The sequence below is a fragment of the Calliopsis andreniformis genome, chromosome 5 (genome assembly GCF_051401765.1).
Source record: "Calliopsis andreniformis isolate RMS-2024a chromosome 5, iyCalAndr_principal, whole genome shotgun sequence".
Classification (NCBI taxonomy): domain Eukaryota; kingdom Metazoa; phylum Arthropoda; class Insecta; order Hymenoptera; family Andrenidae; genus Calliopsis; species Calliopsis andreniformis.
The window spans coordinates 2,286,642-2,301,721 of NC_135066.1; the positions used below are offsets into that span (position 1 = coordinate 2,286,642).

At 36.7% G+C, this 15,080-nt stretch overlaps 4 protein-coding genes across 5 annotated transcripts; 3 read left to right on the plus strand and 1 right to left on the minus strand.

Annotated features, from left to right (window-relative positions):
* The first annotated feature begins 79 nt into the window (after positions 1-79).
* Positions 80-2,233, plus strand: Mon1 (vacuolar fusion protein MON1 homolog). Its single transcript, XM_076378683.1, has 7 exons — positions 80-444; positions 530-852; positions 922-1,165; positions 1,275-1,559; positions 1,630-1,820; positions 1,908-2,010; positions 2,093-2,233. Exons 1-7 carry the CDS (start codon positions 175-177, stop codon positions 2,231-2,233), a joined length of 1,557 nt encoding a protein of 518 aa, XP_076234798.1. The 5' UTR covers positions 80-174.
* Positions 2,234-2,953: 720 nt separating this feature from the next.
* Positions 2,954-5,691, minus strand: Prp38 (pre-mRNA processing factor 38). Its single transcript, XM_076378685.1, has 4 exons — positions 5,649-5,691; positions 3,997-4,236; positions 3,509-3,876; positions 2,954-3,442 (listed from the first exon to the last, which is right to left on the minus strand). Exons 2-4 carry the CDS (start codon positions 4,158-4,160, stop codon positions 3,045-3,047), a joined length of 930 nt encoding a protein of 309 aa, XP_076234800.1. The 5' UTR covers positions 4,161-4,236; positions 5,649-5,691; the 3' UTR covers positions 2,954-3,044.
* A 359-nt stretch (positions 5,692-6,050) lies between these two features.
* Positions 6,051-11,989, plus strand: Lhfpl (LHFPL tetraspan subfamily member 5 protein). Of its 2 annotated transcripts, none has more exons than XM_076378687.1 (6): positions 6,051-6,182; positions 7,677-7,900; positions 8,008-8,202; positions 10,893-10,980; positions 11,058-11,212; positions 11,374-11,989. In XM_076378687.1, exons 2-6 carry the CDS (start codon positions 7,684-7,686, stop codon positions 11,604-11,606), a joined length of 888 nt encoding a protein of 295 aa, XP_076234802.1. In that variant the 5' UTR covers positions 6,051-6,182; positions 7,677-7,683; the 3' UTR covers positions 11,607-11,989. The 2 variants fall into 2 exon arrangements, with proteins under 2 accessions (XP_076234802.1, XP_076234801.1); XM_076378686.1 differs by lacking the exon at positions 6,051-6,182 and adding an exon at positions 7,048-7,174.
* Positions 11,990-12,126: 137 nt separating this feature from the next.
* Positions 12,127-14,491, plus strand: LOC143179447 (cilia- and flagella-associated protein 36). Its single transcript, XM_076378684.1, has 5 exons — positions 12,127-12,375; positions 12,518-12,693; positions 12,758-12,948; positions 13,018-13,327; positions 13,419-14,491. The coding sequence occupies exons 1-5, from the start codon at positions 12,267-12,269 to the stop codon at positions 13,680-13,682; spliced, it is 1,050 nt and encodes a 349-aa protein (XP_076234799.1). The 5' UTR covers positions 12,127-12,266; the 3' UTR covers positions 13,683-14,491.
* The last annotated feature ends 589 nt before the right edge of the window (positions 14,492-15,080 follow it).

Here is a 15,080-nt window from a genome sequence, read left to right on the forward strand (position 1 = left end):
ATACTAGTGACTTTGTTGATTTATTTAGGTTGGTTGCAGTGCTGATAAGTTGCAGATTCCGTTCCAAATAAGCCGGATTGAACAATGGCGGCCGATCCGTTATGGCTTGCCGTTAAATGTCAATCGGGAGGATTTTCGGAATAGTGGCAGGTCGAAAGTGTTTCGTTTCAAAAAATGGCCACGAACGAGCCTGCTACTATCGATGATGGTATTCCCGAACCTGGTATCGAGCCAGGTGCATCGGCGGAAACTATGCTGGTCACTACCGACAGTTTCGAGGAATACGAACAGGAGATGAGCAGTAGTATCGACGACAGACAGATGAAAGAAAGCACGACGAGCACTATTTCAGAGATTCAGGAGGACACGCAAGACATTCCGACACCCACAGCAATCGGTTCAAGGGATCTTCAGAAAACAACTTCTCTCGACGATACTGAATTAGTACGTTGTATAACCTAGTCATCGAAAAGAAAGTACATTCAGTGTACTAAACTTATATTAATTTAACAGAGGTTTTGTATTCTAGGAAGATGTTACCCATCGATTAGGTCAAAGTAATTTAGATTCAGATCCTTTACGCTGCAAGACATGGTTAGCGCAAAGGAAACATGTATTTATTCTGAGTCAAGCAGGGAAACCCATATACTCTAGATATAGTTCCGAGGATAAACTAGTCACTGTTATGGGTGTCATGCAAGCCTTAGTTTCGTTCGTCCAAGCAGGCAGTGATATGATTAGGTCTGTACATGCGGGAGATACTAACTTTGTATTTGTGGTTAAAGGTCCATTAATCCTAGTTGCAGTTTCAAAGACACTTGAAAGTGTTCCCCAACTTACATTACAGTTAACGTAAGTGTATCTTAATGGATTGGTTTATGTAATATTGAAGTAGTAACTTGTAATTTTTTTTCATTGCAGATATGTATATAATCAAATAGTTTCTGTGTTGACACAGTCACAGTTAACAAGAGTTTACGATCAACGTAGAAATTTTGATTTACGGAGATTATTAACTGGTAGTGAAAGACTGATAGATCACTTATTAAATTTCATGGACAGAGAACCAGCATTTTTTCTAGGAGCAATCAAGTGTTTGCCTTTGCTGCCTTCAATGAGGAGTTCCATTACACAGACTATCATTCAGACATGTGGTAAAATTAAGGTATTATACTTCTACAACATAATCAAATTTCAAGTATCTGATATTTTGTGAAAATAGGAAATATTTCACCTTTTGAATATTACACTAACCAGAATATGACACTTTTCAGAATTTAGTGTTTGCAATACTTCTAGCTAATAACCAATTGGTAACTTTAGTCAGAATGAACAAATTTTTTTTACACCCTGTGGATTTGCACATAATACAAAATTTGGTCGACAGTTCAGAGTCACTTAAGACTGCTGAGAGCTGGACACCAATATGTTTACCAAAGTTTGATGCCAATGGTTATATGCATGGACATGTATCGTATCTGGCTGAAGATTGTCAAGCATGCTTGTTATTGCTGACAGTTGACAGAGATGTGTTCTTTACCCTATCTGAGGCGAAACAAGTAGGTGTTTTCATCAAATTAAAAAAAAAAAAACTAAATATGAATAATGCTAGAATAATTATATTTTTAGAAAATTGTAGAGAAATTAAGGCGGACAAATTGTTTGGAAGCAATTAATGAATCCATGAATAAACCACCGATTACAACTAGTGACATTGGATTGCCGGAAATGCGGCATGTTTTATACAAATGTAGAAGTACAGCGCAGTTTTGGAGTCCTGGACTTCAACCCCCTTATACAACAGATGAAGAAATAGAAAGGTATAAGGAAATTCTTTTAAAAATTGTGTGATTAAAAGAACAAGTAATATTAACAGCTACTTTGATATACATGTTTCCTCTCTGCAGATTACTAGGACTTTATCAGTGTTTGCACCACAGGCTACACGCTCCTAATCGACCATTGAAACTCATATTCCAACAATTAGATAAGGAGACCATGCTAGCATGGGTGAGTCACATACGCATTTATGTAAACACAATGGAAAATTCTAATATATTTACGACTTAATTTATGTAAATGCCATTTTTAGGTCACAGTAGGCTTTGAATTATATGTAACATTCGAACCACTTGTAACAAAACCTGATGCAATTGAGTCAGTCAGTAAGCTGCTGAAATGGATAAAAAAAGAGGAAGAGAGATTATTTATTTTAAATTCGCCAACATTTTAACTAGTGATATCGTATCTAATATTTTTAAAAAATGCAGTGTTTATCGGATGAATATAATTTGGAGGGTATGCGATACATTGTTTAATATTGATCTCTATTGATCTGATAAATCAGATGAACAATTAATAGCAAAGGAAAAGCGGAAAAAATGAATGCGCTCATTTCGTTTTATGCATTGATACCATTCTTTGCTCACTACTTTTAATTATCAAAAGGTACTGTGAAAATGTATATATATATATATATAAAAATATTATATACGCGTGTAATCATACAGATTACATTTATAGACAGGCTATGACATTCTCAATTTATTTTATTATCTGGTGCTCGAGAAGATTTGTCGTTGAATTGTTAAAGAGAAACGATTTCTCCTAAACACCTTTTTATATCATTCAAAATATATGTCGTACTCTCTTGTAACAATTGCAATGATAAATATCCTCTACTGTTTTGTAAATAATCCTAAGAGCCCGCGATTATAATTCGGTAATCTTGTTAAGCCCAGGACGAGGAGAAACAAGTCCAGAACAAACGAATAGTATAATGTTATAGATAAGAAAATATTGTCACTTGAAACACATAATGTACGGGTACTCTAAGCTACTATGTAGCGTTTCTATTGATAAATATTATAATTTTAATATGGAACTATTTCCTGTAAATGTTACATGCTGTTAATCGTGACCGAAGTCCAGTATAATTGATAAAACAATTCTCGACTTTAGTTATTTCAAATCTTTTATTTACCTGATAATTGTAAAAATCAGTTACGATCTGTACAAAGTTCTTTGAGTCGCGATAATCCAATTCAGTGTCTAGTTCTATCGCGTTCTCGTCTCCGATCACGATCCCGATCTCTCTCTCTTTCTCTTTCTCTGTCTCTGTCTCGATCTCTGTCGTCTCTTCTGTGCCGATCCTTATCTCTGTCTTTATCTTTGTGTGACGAAGAATGACCTTTCGGGGATTTACTCCGTTTTCGATCTCGTCTGTCTCGTTCCCTCTCTCTACTCCTCGACCTTTGCTTCTCCCTGTCGGATTTCTTCTCAGATCGCGAATGTCTTTTGTCTCTCTCTCTATGCCGATCCCTGTCCCTATCATGATCATCAGTTCTTTTACGAATGTCTTCTTTAACAGGAGGTATATCTTCATCCTCTGACGTTTCTATCCCTTCGTCCATATCGTCTTCTAATGCTGACACTTTTGCTTCTGTTACCAAAATATATGTATTCCAATATTTGCAATAATGCATGTATTCAGTTATAAGGAACTTACCTAATTCATTGTTTTCCTCTAGCACGTGCCTCTTCTGTATCCTTGGCAAAATTACATCACAACTTCTTTCTTCCCTTAAGAGTTCATCTATGAATTCATCCATATGAATTAATTCAAATTTACCTTGCTTGTTCTGCTTCCTAAGTTTTCTATTATCGTTAAACAATGGTTCCAAATATTTGTAACAGTCTAAAGAGGATCCCGTTAGTCTCATGTACATAGCTCCCAATGCACGAACATATTTGAATTCCTCATTTTTTATAAACTCTACTATGATGTCTTTCTCAGGTTGTATTTGGAGCATTTTTAATATGAGGCATAGGAATGGTGTTGGCTTCACATTTCCCCCATATACACCACCTATAAACCTGAAATGCAATGATTAGATTATTTAAGTCTGCAAGTTATGGTACGACACAAATTATCGCGTCGTTGCATACATGTCAGAGAATGAAGAAACGTAAATATTGTAATTAATGTTTACTAACCTCAATTCCATAGCTTTGTCGACCAAAAGTTCCGCGGTTAGAGCAAAACATTCTTCCTTCCAATACTTAGAATCGTACACCCGAGATCTGATTATTTTCTCCACTAAATACTGTGGATTTGTACCGCGAATAGATTTCGCGTCCTTTACAGTACGATTTGCCATTCTTAACACGCATGGAGGTTAGAAATCCACTGTTTTTGAAATCTAGTTTGAGCAGCACACGTAGATGGCACTAAGACTGATTTATGGGGGATTATTTTCACGCATTTGTAAGTTTTACTTGAAATACGAAAAGGAAGCTAAATGGTTTTCATAAAATAAGTTCTGTTCGAGTACTTTTTTAAGTGTTCTCAGTCGGATATAACGAAGATGAAAATGATAAAGAATCTTCGACAAAAAAGAGTACTCATTTCTGAGTAAAACGAAAGGCAAATTCAAGACGATATTAAAATGCAAATTGCGAGTAATCGCGATCTTTTTTTAGCAACGATTTGACTTTTAAAATTGTAGAAATCGGAGCAAGGAAAGTTCTGCGCTATTACTTGAATATAAAGTTCGGTAATTTGTGTAAAACGTGCTCGCAAGTTAACGCAGAAAGGTACAGATAGGTTTCACAGATTTCTAAATACGTCTTAAAAACCTGTCTACAAAACTGAGGCATTTCTTTTAGTTTATAATAGTTTTTATGATTCAAGTACAGTGAGTTCTTAACCTATAAGCAAATTAATACGTTAACATGATCGCAGGATAGTATTCAATACGAAAAGTGATACGATACAGTACAGTACCAGTTGCGAAGATTATAATAAAATTGAATCATATAGTCAGCATTATTGTCGCGTCACCATAAAAGAATGCAGAATGGTATGCCACCTAAAGAAAGGTTTCCTTCTAATATAACCTGGCTTACGAGGAAAGTGCAATTCCTAAGTAGAGAATAATACCTCTCGAATGACGGCACTAAAAAATTTATGGTGCTCAACATATGATATCTCTTCTTCGTCCTTGAGTCGCGTCAATCGGAAGTACAACCATAAGAAGAATACTGTGTGTCAATAACCCGATATTCTCTAAATTTTTTTTCATTTTTAGGACCATATCTAATTACTCCTCAAATTGACCCACGTTTTTGTCAAAAACTTCCTCAGTTTCAAGTTATCAACGATTTTATAACAAGGTAATAAAACTCTGGCCATGGAATGTGACCTATTTTGAGCATGACACTCCTCAACAATTTTGATCAGGATGCAATCACTTTCAGACGTGTTAAGAATTCGAGAAATTTCCTAACTTTCATGAACTTTTTTTAACTAATAGAGTGATTGTTTTTTGTAATTTATTTAGCTGCCTTTTCGTCATACATAGCATTTTTCACAATTCTTGTACAGAACTTTTTAGTTCATCCTGGAAGCTCCCATCACCTACACCAGCAAAATACGATTTTTAAATGCGTGATTACTGCAGGAGAATAACAATGAGAAAACGGCGTAAAAAAATTGTTATATATAACGAAAAAGTAGTTACATAAACTGCAAAAAAAAGAATCACAACAGACTTAGCATTTACTCAAAAAAAATTGATGAAAATTGTTCAATTTTGCAACGTTTACAGGGGGATACCTTAACCAAGGAGCGGCTGGCAGTACGATACCTGTACGAACCCACCACGCGACCCAACCGTCCCTACTCTCCACGTCTTTTCGACGTCGCCTTTCTCTCGAGTCCAGGGTCCGTAAGAGGCCCCATTCACAGTCCCCGTCTCTCTCCACGCCCCTCTTCCTCGAGCCAAGCAACTTGGACTCACCTGAACCAGCCATCTTGAGGCCTACGTCGGGCTATCATAGCTCTTGCCCTCTTTAAGACGTATTTTCCATTCGTCGAGGTGATCAGCCGCGTCGTTTCGCGCTCACCAGCGGCTATGCAAGTCGATGCAACGAGCTGATCGCCTCACAATCTGCAACTCTGCGGTTCCGGGTCTTTTTGTGGTTTTCCTTCACGCCCGTGTAGGATAAGTTCGTTTATTGAAATCATTCGAGAGTTCCTCCAGGATAAACACTTCCTGTGTGTTCAACGAGAGTCTGTTTCTTCGAAGGCTTCGAAGGAGAGTGAAGTGGGTGAACTTTAGTGCACATGTTCTTGACAGTGTCTTGAGGAAAATTTCGAGGAAGAGAGGAGAGGCTAAGAGGTACGTTCGTGTAGCTCTACAGTTTATTTTTATAGTCTTTTTAGAGATTTGCATAGGATTCTGAGAGTGCTTGAATATTCTCGGTTTTAGAGGCAGAGGATTCTGAATATCTAGATTCTAAAAATTTCACTTGCAGATAGGTTTTCAACTCCTGGATCATCATAAACCTTGAAATTATTTTATGAAGCTTCTTTCTTTCGAAATCATAAGTATCATAACCTTTACTATAAATAGTGATGTGAATATTTTTTCGAAAAATCGGCACAGGTAAAACATCTTTGATGTTCGTCCTTTATAAGCATGAAAAACGAGTTTCAGTTTTGAGATCATACGTGACCCAAAACTACGCAAGTAGAACGCGTGTGTAGCAGTCCTTATAGCTTACGAATCACTGTGTATATATTAGCAATTTTGCAATGTTATTAAAGCAGAGCCGCGGTGCAATGAAGCTTTTTTCAGGAGACATTGAAATCACCTGTAAAATACGTCTGAGGTATTCATCTTTAGTTTATGCCGAGGAAGACATAAAACTGAGAGAATAATGAATAAATCGCGACTAAAACAGGATTCTATTGAAGAGTTCATAACAAAAACGACCCGTTTCCATTTTTGTCTTCTTTTTAGGAGAGTAAAAAAATAGTATAGTATCTTTAATTTTTCTTCAGTCGATTAATGTTCTTTTTCTTATGGTTAAGTTTCATTGTATTCTGAATCTCGTTTCTCATAATTAACATGAGTACCCATTAAAAAACTCGTAAAGCTTGACAAGAGCTGTTTTTGTCATGAGTTCAATTACATTCTCAGCGATAGATCAGCGCATCGGCCCGCGGAAAGAAAAGCTACACCTTCGTAGTCGGCTGGTGAATGTTCCAACGTAAATGTCACGGGCGGTGGCAGCGATTTAACGTGAGAACGGGGAACACTTTACGCTCCGAGAAAGGTTTCAGCATTGTTGATGCCGAAACACTGAAAAGAGTCGATACTTGAAGAATGTAAGTGTTTCGTTAATTAAATTTCACGCGATAACAATCTCTTTGAATCAGCAACCCTTGAATGTCAAACCTGGAAACACTTACAGTCATCACAGTAACTTAAAACATGAACAGAGAAAGCATTTTTATTTTTGTTATTGCTTAGCGAAAGTTAGATACGTTTTATTCCGCGAATTTCACTGATTCTAGATTTTTGGCTTTTAAGAATTCTAATCACAGAGAACTCTGACTTTCTGGATTTCAAGAATCTCAAATAACTGGCAATATTCCTGCATTTCAAGAATCCATTTGCATAAATTTCCATATGCAGTGGTGGATCCAGAGGTCCAGCGAATCCAGTGGCCCCCAAAGAGTAATATCTACAAGTATTGTTACATTTTGAAAAATTTAATTATTTAGCCTTTCACCAAAAAAGATTTCTGGATCTGCCTCTGTCCATATGAAGAATCTACTTATAGAGAAACTGAAGAGTAATCCATTAATGAAATAATACGCATTTTAGTAGCGAAATGGGATCGAAGATAGAATACGTGGAATCCTCCCACATGTACGCGACGAATTACATCCGTAATTCGAAGGCGATTGGCGTGCTGTGGGGAATTTTCACCATATGTTACGCCATAATAGGAGTCGTGGCGTTTGTCACGCCTGAATGGTTGGGCGACCTGAAGCACGAGAACCCCGGCAGATTTGGCCTGTGGACCAGGTGCAACTACGGTGGAAATGGTAAGGATCTCTCTCTGAATCGCTAGAAGTTTCATATCTGTTCATGTACTGGAAAAATTGCCCTTTTCACGGCTAGTTAACTGGGAACAATTTTCTTTATTCGCCAGGTGAACTGGGTGAGGAGTGCGTTGGTAGATTGGACGATTTGTCCACAATCGCCAATGTTCCTTTCAGGGCGAGCACGATTCTAGTCGGCATCGCGGTCATAATCGCTTTGGTAACTATCTGCGCGATGCTTCTGTTCTTCTTCTGCCAGAGCACCACCGTTTTCTACTTGTGCGCTTGGATGCAAGTGGTCTCAGGTAATTCAAAGTAAAATAAACATTACTGTTAAATTATTCTTCGATACTTCTGCTGTTGTTTTCAGGGCAATCTCAGTTTTAGTACCAGTTGCGATAGAGCAAGGTCGTGTATGAAACTCTTGAGCTTTTTCATTTGATTGTTTTTTCGCTTATGTGCGTTGCAATTTGTTTTAGGGTTCGAAACAATAGGTAACTAACAGCATATGACTAATGATATTTCATTTACAATGTTTGCTTTAATGCTTGACCGATTTTACGACCTCGCTGTATTGTAGCTCGTATTATAATTGAATTTTGCGCAATCAAATCCTCAAGTTGATTCAGACCAGTTGAGGTTCTGTAGCTCTGTACATTTTTATCGAATTTTGCGTTATCATTCGTTGGTGTTTTTCACTGATCATGCAATTGATATTCTCATAAACAAGGAAGATCTATTACACTATTCACGACCTTACGTATTACTAAAGCAATTGCATAACATTGTTCTTCAAAAATATTTACTGGTAGATCTTGATGACCTAAAAATATATACAAAATTATTTTAGCTAATTTTTCTAGTGAGAGACATTATTAAACACTGAAGGAATGATTCGCTTAGCGATACACAGACTTAAATTGCGATTACTGGTCTGTATACTCGGCTCATTTAAAGGCTGCAAACGAATGTTTGACGTGATGCTGCAGATTAGTTTAGAAAGTGTAACACGGTCAAGCATTCTCGGGGGCTATTGCTGTAATCTTCGTGTAATGCCTTATCAGCACGATGCGGCTGAAAATTACATGTACGGGGACCAACGGGTCAGGAAGTGATGCAATCGTTGCGTACAGCACGCTTCTGTTACGACAGAGTTTGTTGTTAGCTAAGTTGAATGTAATTGAAAATAGAGGAAGAGAGTTTATTATTATACTCAGTCGACAAATTGAAATGATACAACACTGTCGTCTGTCAGAAATACTCGAAAGCCATTCTCTATTTTGATCGATATTAGTATCATTAAAAAATTGTTGATCTTTGAACCGCTATAACTTCGTGAAAAAAAATCGTAGAGCCGTCAGCCAGAGCTCATTTTAAAGGGCGGAGCTTCCACTTTCTCGCCCTTGAATTCAATTTTTTTAAAGACCCTTTTATACTTAGCTGCAGACCGAAAAAAAGGAGGTGGTTTTCCCTAAATGTTTTCCAAATTCAGACACCCCTCTGGAACTTGATAAATTTTTTTCGAGACTAATTCTGCAGTACATTTCAAGCCTGAAGTCTCCCCTTTTCAACGAGACTTTAAAAATTGACTTACGATTTTTTTTCGCTGAGTTATCGCAGTTTGAATGAAAAGTGTGATTCTGGCACCAGAACAGCGCAATGATCCAGGGGTCGAAAAAATGGTCCATCTTTGAGCTTCTGTAACTTTGTGAAAAAAAATCGTATGAGAGTGACCCTGGTCTCATTTTGAAGGGCAAAGCTTCTACTTTCTCGTCCCTGAATTGAATTTTCTAAGATACCACTTAGAGTAATTTTATGGTCACAAAACACAGTGTATGTACACTTACACATTGAGTTCTACAAACAACCGCTATTATCTATCTCTTGGAATGCTGGAAAGAACAGTGTAGGTGGTTTTATATCTGCTCTCTACCTACAAAGGATTAAAATGGTTTTTATCTCGTTTTGCCTTCTATGCGAGTAGAAAGCGTTTCCTGCCAGCGGGATCGCGCTTGCGAAATGAGTAACAAAACAATACTCTAATGAACAGGTCGCGTTGATGATTGGATCACGAATTGTCACTCAGTGAATAGTTGATTGGTGGGTTACTGACACCATCTTACTACCGTGTTAAGCCTGAGCACATATTTACCTAGAATAAAACTTTAATTGAATAAACTGATTCACTTTCGCGAGACAGCTAAGTAAGTGCAGCCTTCATTGAGTTCATATCGCTGTATATTCTAGTTTTAATTGGCAACAAGATACCTTAATCAACGGAAGAACGGTGAAACGACTGAAGTGGCCCACCGTGACTTTACCTACAAAATACTCGTTTCTAATGTTGACCCACTTGAGGAACATTGACATGCTTGATTTGTCCTGCAACAAGTAACACAGTTACTTAATATTTACGCTTGGCTAGTCGATGATGAAGCTCGTCATCTGTTCCTCTCATTCCCGAAGAAAAGGGAAATAATAAATAATCTAAGCCATAGCTTCGTTTATTATACCAAGGCAACGCCATCAGAAGCTCTTGTTGTTTTTATAACGAAAGTTACAAGACAAAATGAAAAAGCAATAACGTTTTACCTAAGAGCGATCATCAGCGGGTGGATGAAAGCTGAAAGCCCATCATCGTTGATTAAAGACATTACCGACGATCGTAGCTCGTTCTGTTCGCACAACAGTGAAAGTTAGTGGTTGAAATGTGAATCAACTCTACGAAGAGGAAATCGTTTCACCCAGAAACGTATTCCTACGTTATAATACTACTCGGCGAATTGGAAACATAAACTTCCTGTCTGTGCATAATAGGCTCTGCTTCCTGTATACATTTCCATATTTTTTATGATCAGAGAAATTACTCTAGAATTTTGTAGAAACCTCGAAGGCTTAAAATTATTCACTTATAAGTATTCATAGGATTAAGTGCTCAGCTATGTTAAAATATGTGTTAACGCAATTCTATTCTTTTCTATTTCTGTTTCTTCAGCGATATCTATGGCCATTGGAGTTTGCGTTTACCCTCTGGGCTGGGACTCCCCTCTAATTCGAGCCGTCTGCGGTGCAGCCGCATCCAGGTATCCATCTGACATCAATTTCATTTTTCATGATTACCAATCTCCGACGACAAATGAATACATAATTTGTTCGGTAGATACAATCCAGGAGCCTGTGCCGTTAGATGGGCAATCCCGTTAGCAGCGATCGCGGCTCTTGATGCAGCCACGTTGGCCGCGCTTGCTTTCATTTTGGCGTCCAGGCACGTCAGACTACAGCCAGAACCTTTCAATAATGGCTCCTTGTACAAAGGTATATTCACCTTTATAACCACACAGAAAAAGACAAGAATTTATGGGTAAAAGAAAAGCGAAACTGAAATAAAGACCGAGTTGGACATGAAAAAGATTGAAAGCAATAATTACGACTCTACTGAGGAATTCTGTCTTTAAACGAGTCTTCTTTCCTTGTAGGTGAAGTAAATCCAGGATACGTGAACGAAGCCCAAAGCGTCGCTGGATCACGAAAATCCTTGTCCTTAAGACCAGTCCTCCTGGTCGCTCCGCCTGAGCAAGATCGTTACAGCGAGCTTTCCAGAGCCAAGTCGCATTCGCATCACAGTCTGTACACGCCAGCTCCGTCGCATCCGGCTCACACTATGTCAACAAATACTTTGAATCACTCCCAGCATAACTTCCAATTGTAAAAAATTCATTAGTCGAGATTACACTGTATATAGAACCACCTTATTTTCGTCCTCCAGCTGCAGAAGACGAAAATTATTGTACATAAACTTCAAGAATGTTTTTTGTAACTTTTTTTTTTGGTAATCGTAACTTTTAACTAATTGTTCAGTGATGGTTGCGCAAGATTATGAAACATGTGCGACAATCTTCTATCTTGTATATATGTTAATTTGTGAATTTCTTTGACTGTGAATGACTGACGATCTTATACTGTATATTATAGTACCATAGATTTTTTCTTAATAAGTCAGTGTTTTATAGAATCCAGTCGTTTTAATTAAAAATCATCTAACACAAAGTTTTATTTCACAAGACTAAAAAAATCTTATATATTAGAAGAAGAAAATGTTAAGTATCGCTGATTAATAACTAATTTAAAAATTAGGTAATTTCGTATTATCCAAATGTCCATGTATAAGCAATAAGTAGCTTTAATAAAGGAAACTTAAAGTTAGGAGCCGCATTATTTCTGTTCGCGCAAGTCTACGTAGTGTTTTCCTCGTCGTCGCTATGACTACACGCTTAAAGAGACACGCTATAAGTGTGGAAGTTATATTGCAACCTGCAAGTTCGAAAGGAATCGATCATTCGTGGAAAAGAAGCGACTACATTCACGAAGAATGAACGATAAGGACGATAGTGCTTGGGTCTTCGACTCTTTGATCGGTTTTCTTCAAGGTCCCATCTGGTCTGCACCTCTGATCACTTTCATCGAAGAAAAATCCCTCAGTAAGTTTACCTACTTCATCGGTTTGTCTATTTCCAGAAAATTACTTCGAAAATGATCAAAGCATTTTGTATTTTTTCGGCTAATACACTTTTAAACCGTAAAACTACACTGAAAGATTTTCTTCAACTGAACTTTCCACAGTATTTGAGGCAGATGTTGAAGATAACGATGAATATCACAAGACGTATCAAGAGTATAAAAATCTGGTAGACTTATTGCTTGGTTGCTTCATGGAAGATATGGGGATTACCCCAGAGCAATTCGAGTACGCCTGCACTGTTAACAAATATACGAAAATGCCTATACAGTTTCAGCAGGTAATCCAGAAATCAAACAGTAAAGCAAACAACTTGTGGTAACGCGTTTTTACTGTCGTTCCAGAATTTGTTCGAACAAATATGGGCGGCAAACGAGTACGAAATATTCAAGAGAATGATGATTCAGAAAAACCTGGAGTTACAACTACAGGCTCTGAATATGATCGAACAGAAGTATGGCCTCACTCCAGCATCCTTAATGTACGAAACAGAAGGTTCACAGGATGACACTTTAGTCATGGAAGAAATAATTCAGTAAGTAAGCAATCTCTCTCTCTCTCGTTACTATCTAAGAGAAATGAAGAAATATTATCCACTGAACAGAAAACATGCACTGGACGATGATTCAGAGGAGGAACAGAACATTTCATCCGAGACTTCACTTATTAAAGAACACGAACGTTTGGCTGCTAAATACAACAATGAAAGGGCTTTATTGGAAGAAGCTTTGAAAGCATCGAAAGAAGAAAGGACTCTAGAAGAAGACTCATTAACATCATCAGAAGAAGAGAGTCTAGAGTCAAGGAAAGAAGAGGAGGAAAAAGAAAAAGAAGTAGAACATTCTCAAAAATTCGACAAACCTACTCTATTTGAACCAGTGATCCCTGAAGAACCAAAATCAGAGGAGCAAAATGTATTTATTTCATTCATACGAGAATGTGCAATTGTAAATACTGCAAGGATGAAACTGTTGAGAGAATTTCAAACATTTACAAATGTTTTAGATATCAGAAGAAGATATAAGGAAGAGACAAGCTTATCTAAAGGCCAGACGGGACAAGTTAGTCGCTCTGAAGAAAGAGGCAAGAAGTCAACGATTGGAAAGAAATTCATCAAGACCAAGTTCTGCTAGAACGATTGCAGAAGCCACTATCAAAGGAGAACAGGAGCTAAAGTTACCAGAACCTCTAGAGCCATCCATTTTTCAAGTACGCAAAGCGCTCGCAGCTCGCCTCCAAGCTGAGGTTGTGCGCAAGCAAACAGGCTAAAAAGTGGAATTATAGGTAAGGCCTTACTGACAAAATGGAAAGAATACACTTTCGTAACTTCAACAGGGTAAGATCATAAGGCTTTTATAGATACATAGAATCGATGTACACACAGGAATTCACAAATAGAAACTCGAATTAAGATACTAAACTGAGTAACATAGCATTTAGTTTGGATTCTGTTATATAATTCTGAGTGACTTGCATTGCAATTCATTTGAAAATGCGAATAAATGATAAAAATTTAAGGTCACTTGCATTATTTCCTCCTGTGATCATTCAATATGTCTTGGATGACATTTTGAATGGAAATGTTTTTTAAGAGTTAAACTGGAATAAAAAATAGAATCCTTTTTATGATAACTATCTGTATAGTCATCAAAAGAATATTATCTGTATTAATAAAAAGGAGAGGACAACTGTCCGTATTATTAGATCATTCACACTTTATACATCTTCAATTTTCCGACTCGTCATAGCATTTCTTTTTCACTGATACAAAGGAAATATGAAATCATTATGTTTGTGTAGCATTATCAAAGATGCTTGAAAAAAAGATTAGTGTTTATACATTAAGAAAATCTTTTTTACATATAATTATCTAATGGCATAAATTGTATAAATCACAATGACAATAGAATTAAAAATTGGTGATATTACATTTCATATAAAGAAACACATCTTGCAATTAAACATTGAGGTAAGTTATAACTCTGTTCATTAATAAATTCTTCTAATTTTAGGTTTTATTTAATTAAATATTCTCCGCACTTCTACAACACACTTTCTATTCATGTAACACACATTTACCATTCTCGCCTTTCTTAGATGTTCAATCATGAAGAACAAAATGAATTCATGGCAGAACACTAGCATTGTGTGACAAAAAATCTGGGAATTCATTTTTGCTAATAAAATTACAACAAATGAAATTAATAAAAGAAAATGTTTTCAAAATAATTAGCTGAATCATCAAATTGCTCCCTCCTATTTAAAAACAAAGATATCTTAAAAGATCACTATTTTTACAGATGATTGCAGATGTCCCAATATTACGAGCTATGATGAAGGTAACAGAAAAAACATTCTTCTCGCTTGTGTTTCGTCACAAATCCCAATTTTAATTCTCATATATAGCTCGATCAATCAGTCAATCATTCATACTTTACTAGAGTAAAATGCAAAATAATCGTTTCCATTTACTCTCCATTCAACTATTTACCATACTACACACAGAAACAGTTCATTATTTTTCTCCTTATGCTTGCTCTTAATTCACATGTTTTTACGAATAGCATCTCATATAAAAAGGTGTCTTTTCCTATGTATATATATGTATATATTTTATTTATGTACACACATATATATATCAAAGAAAAAGCGTCTCGTTCTGTTGTC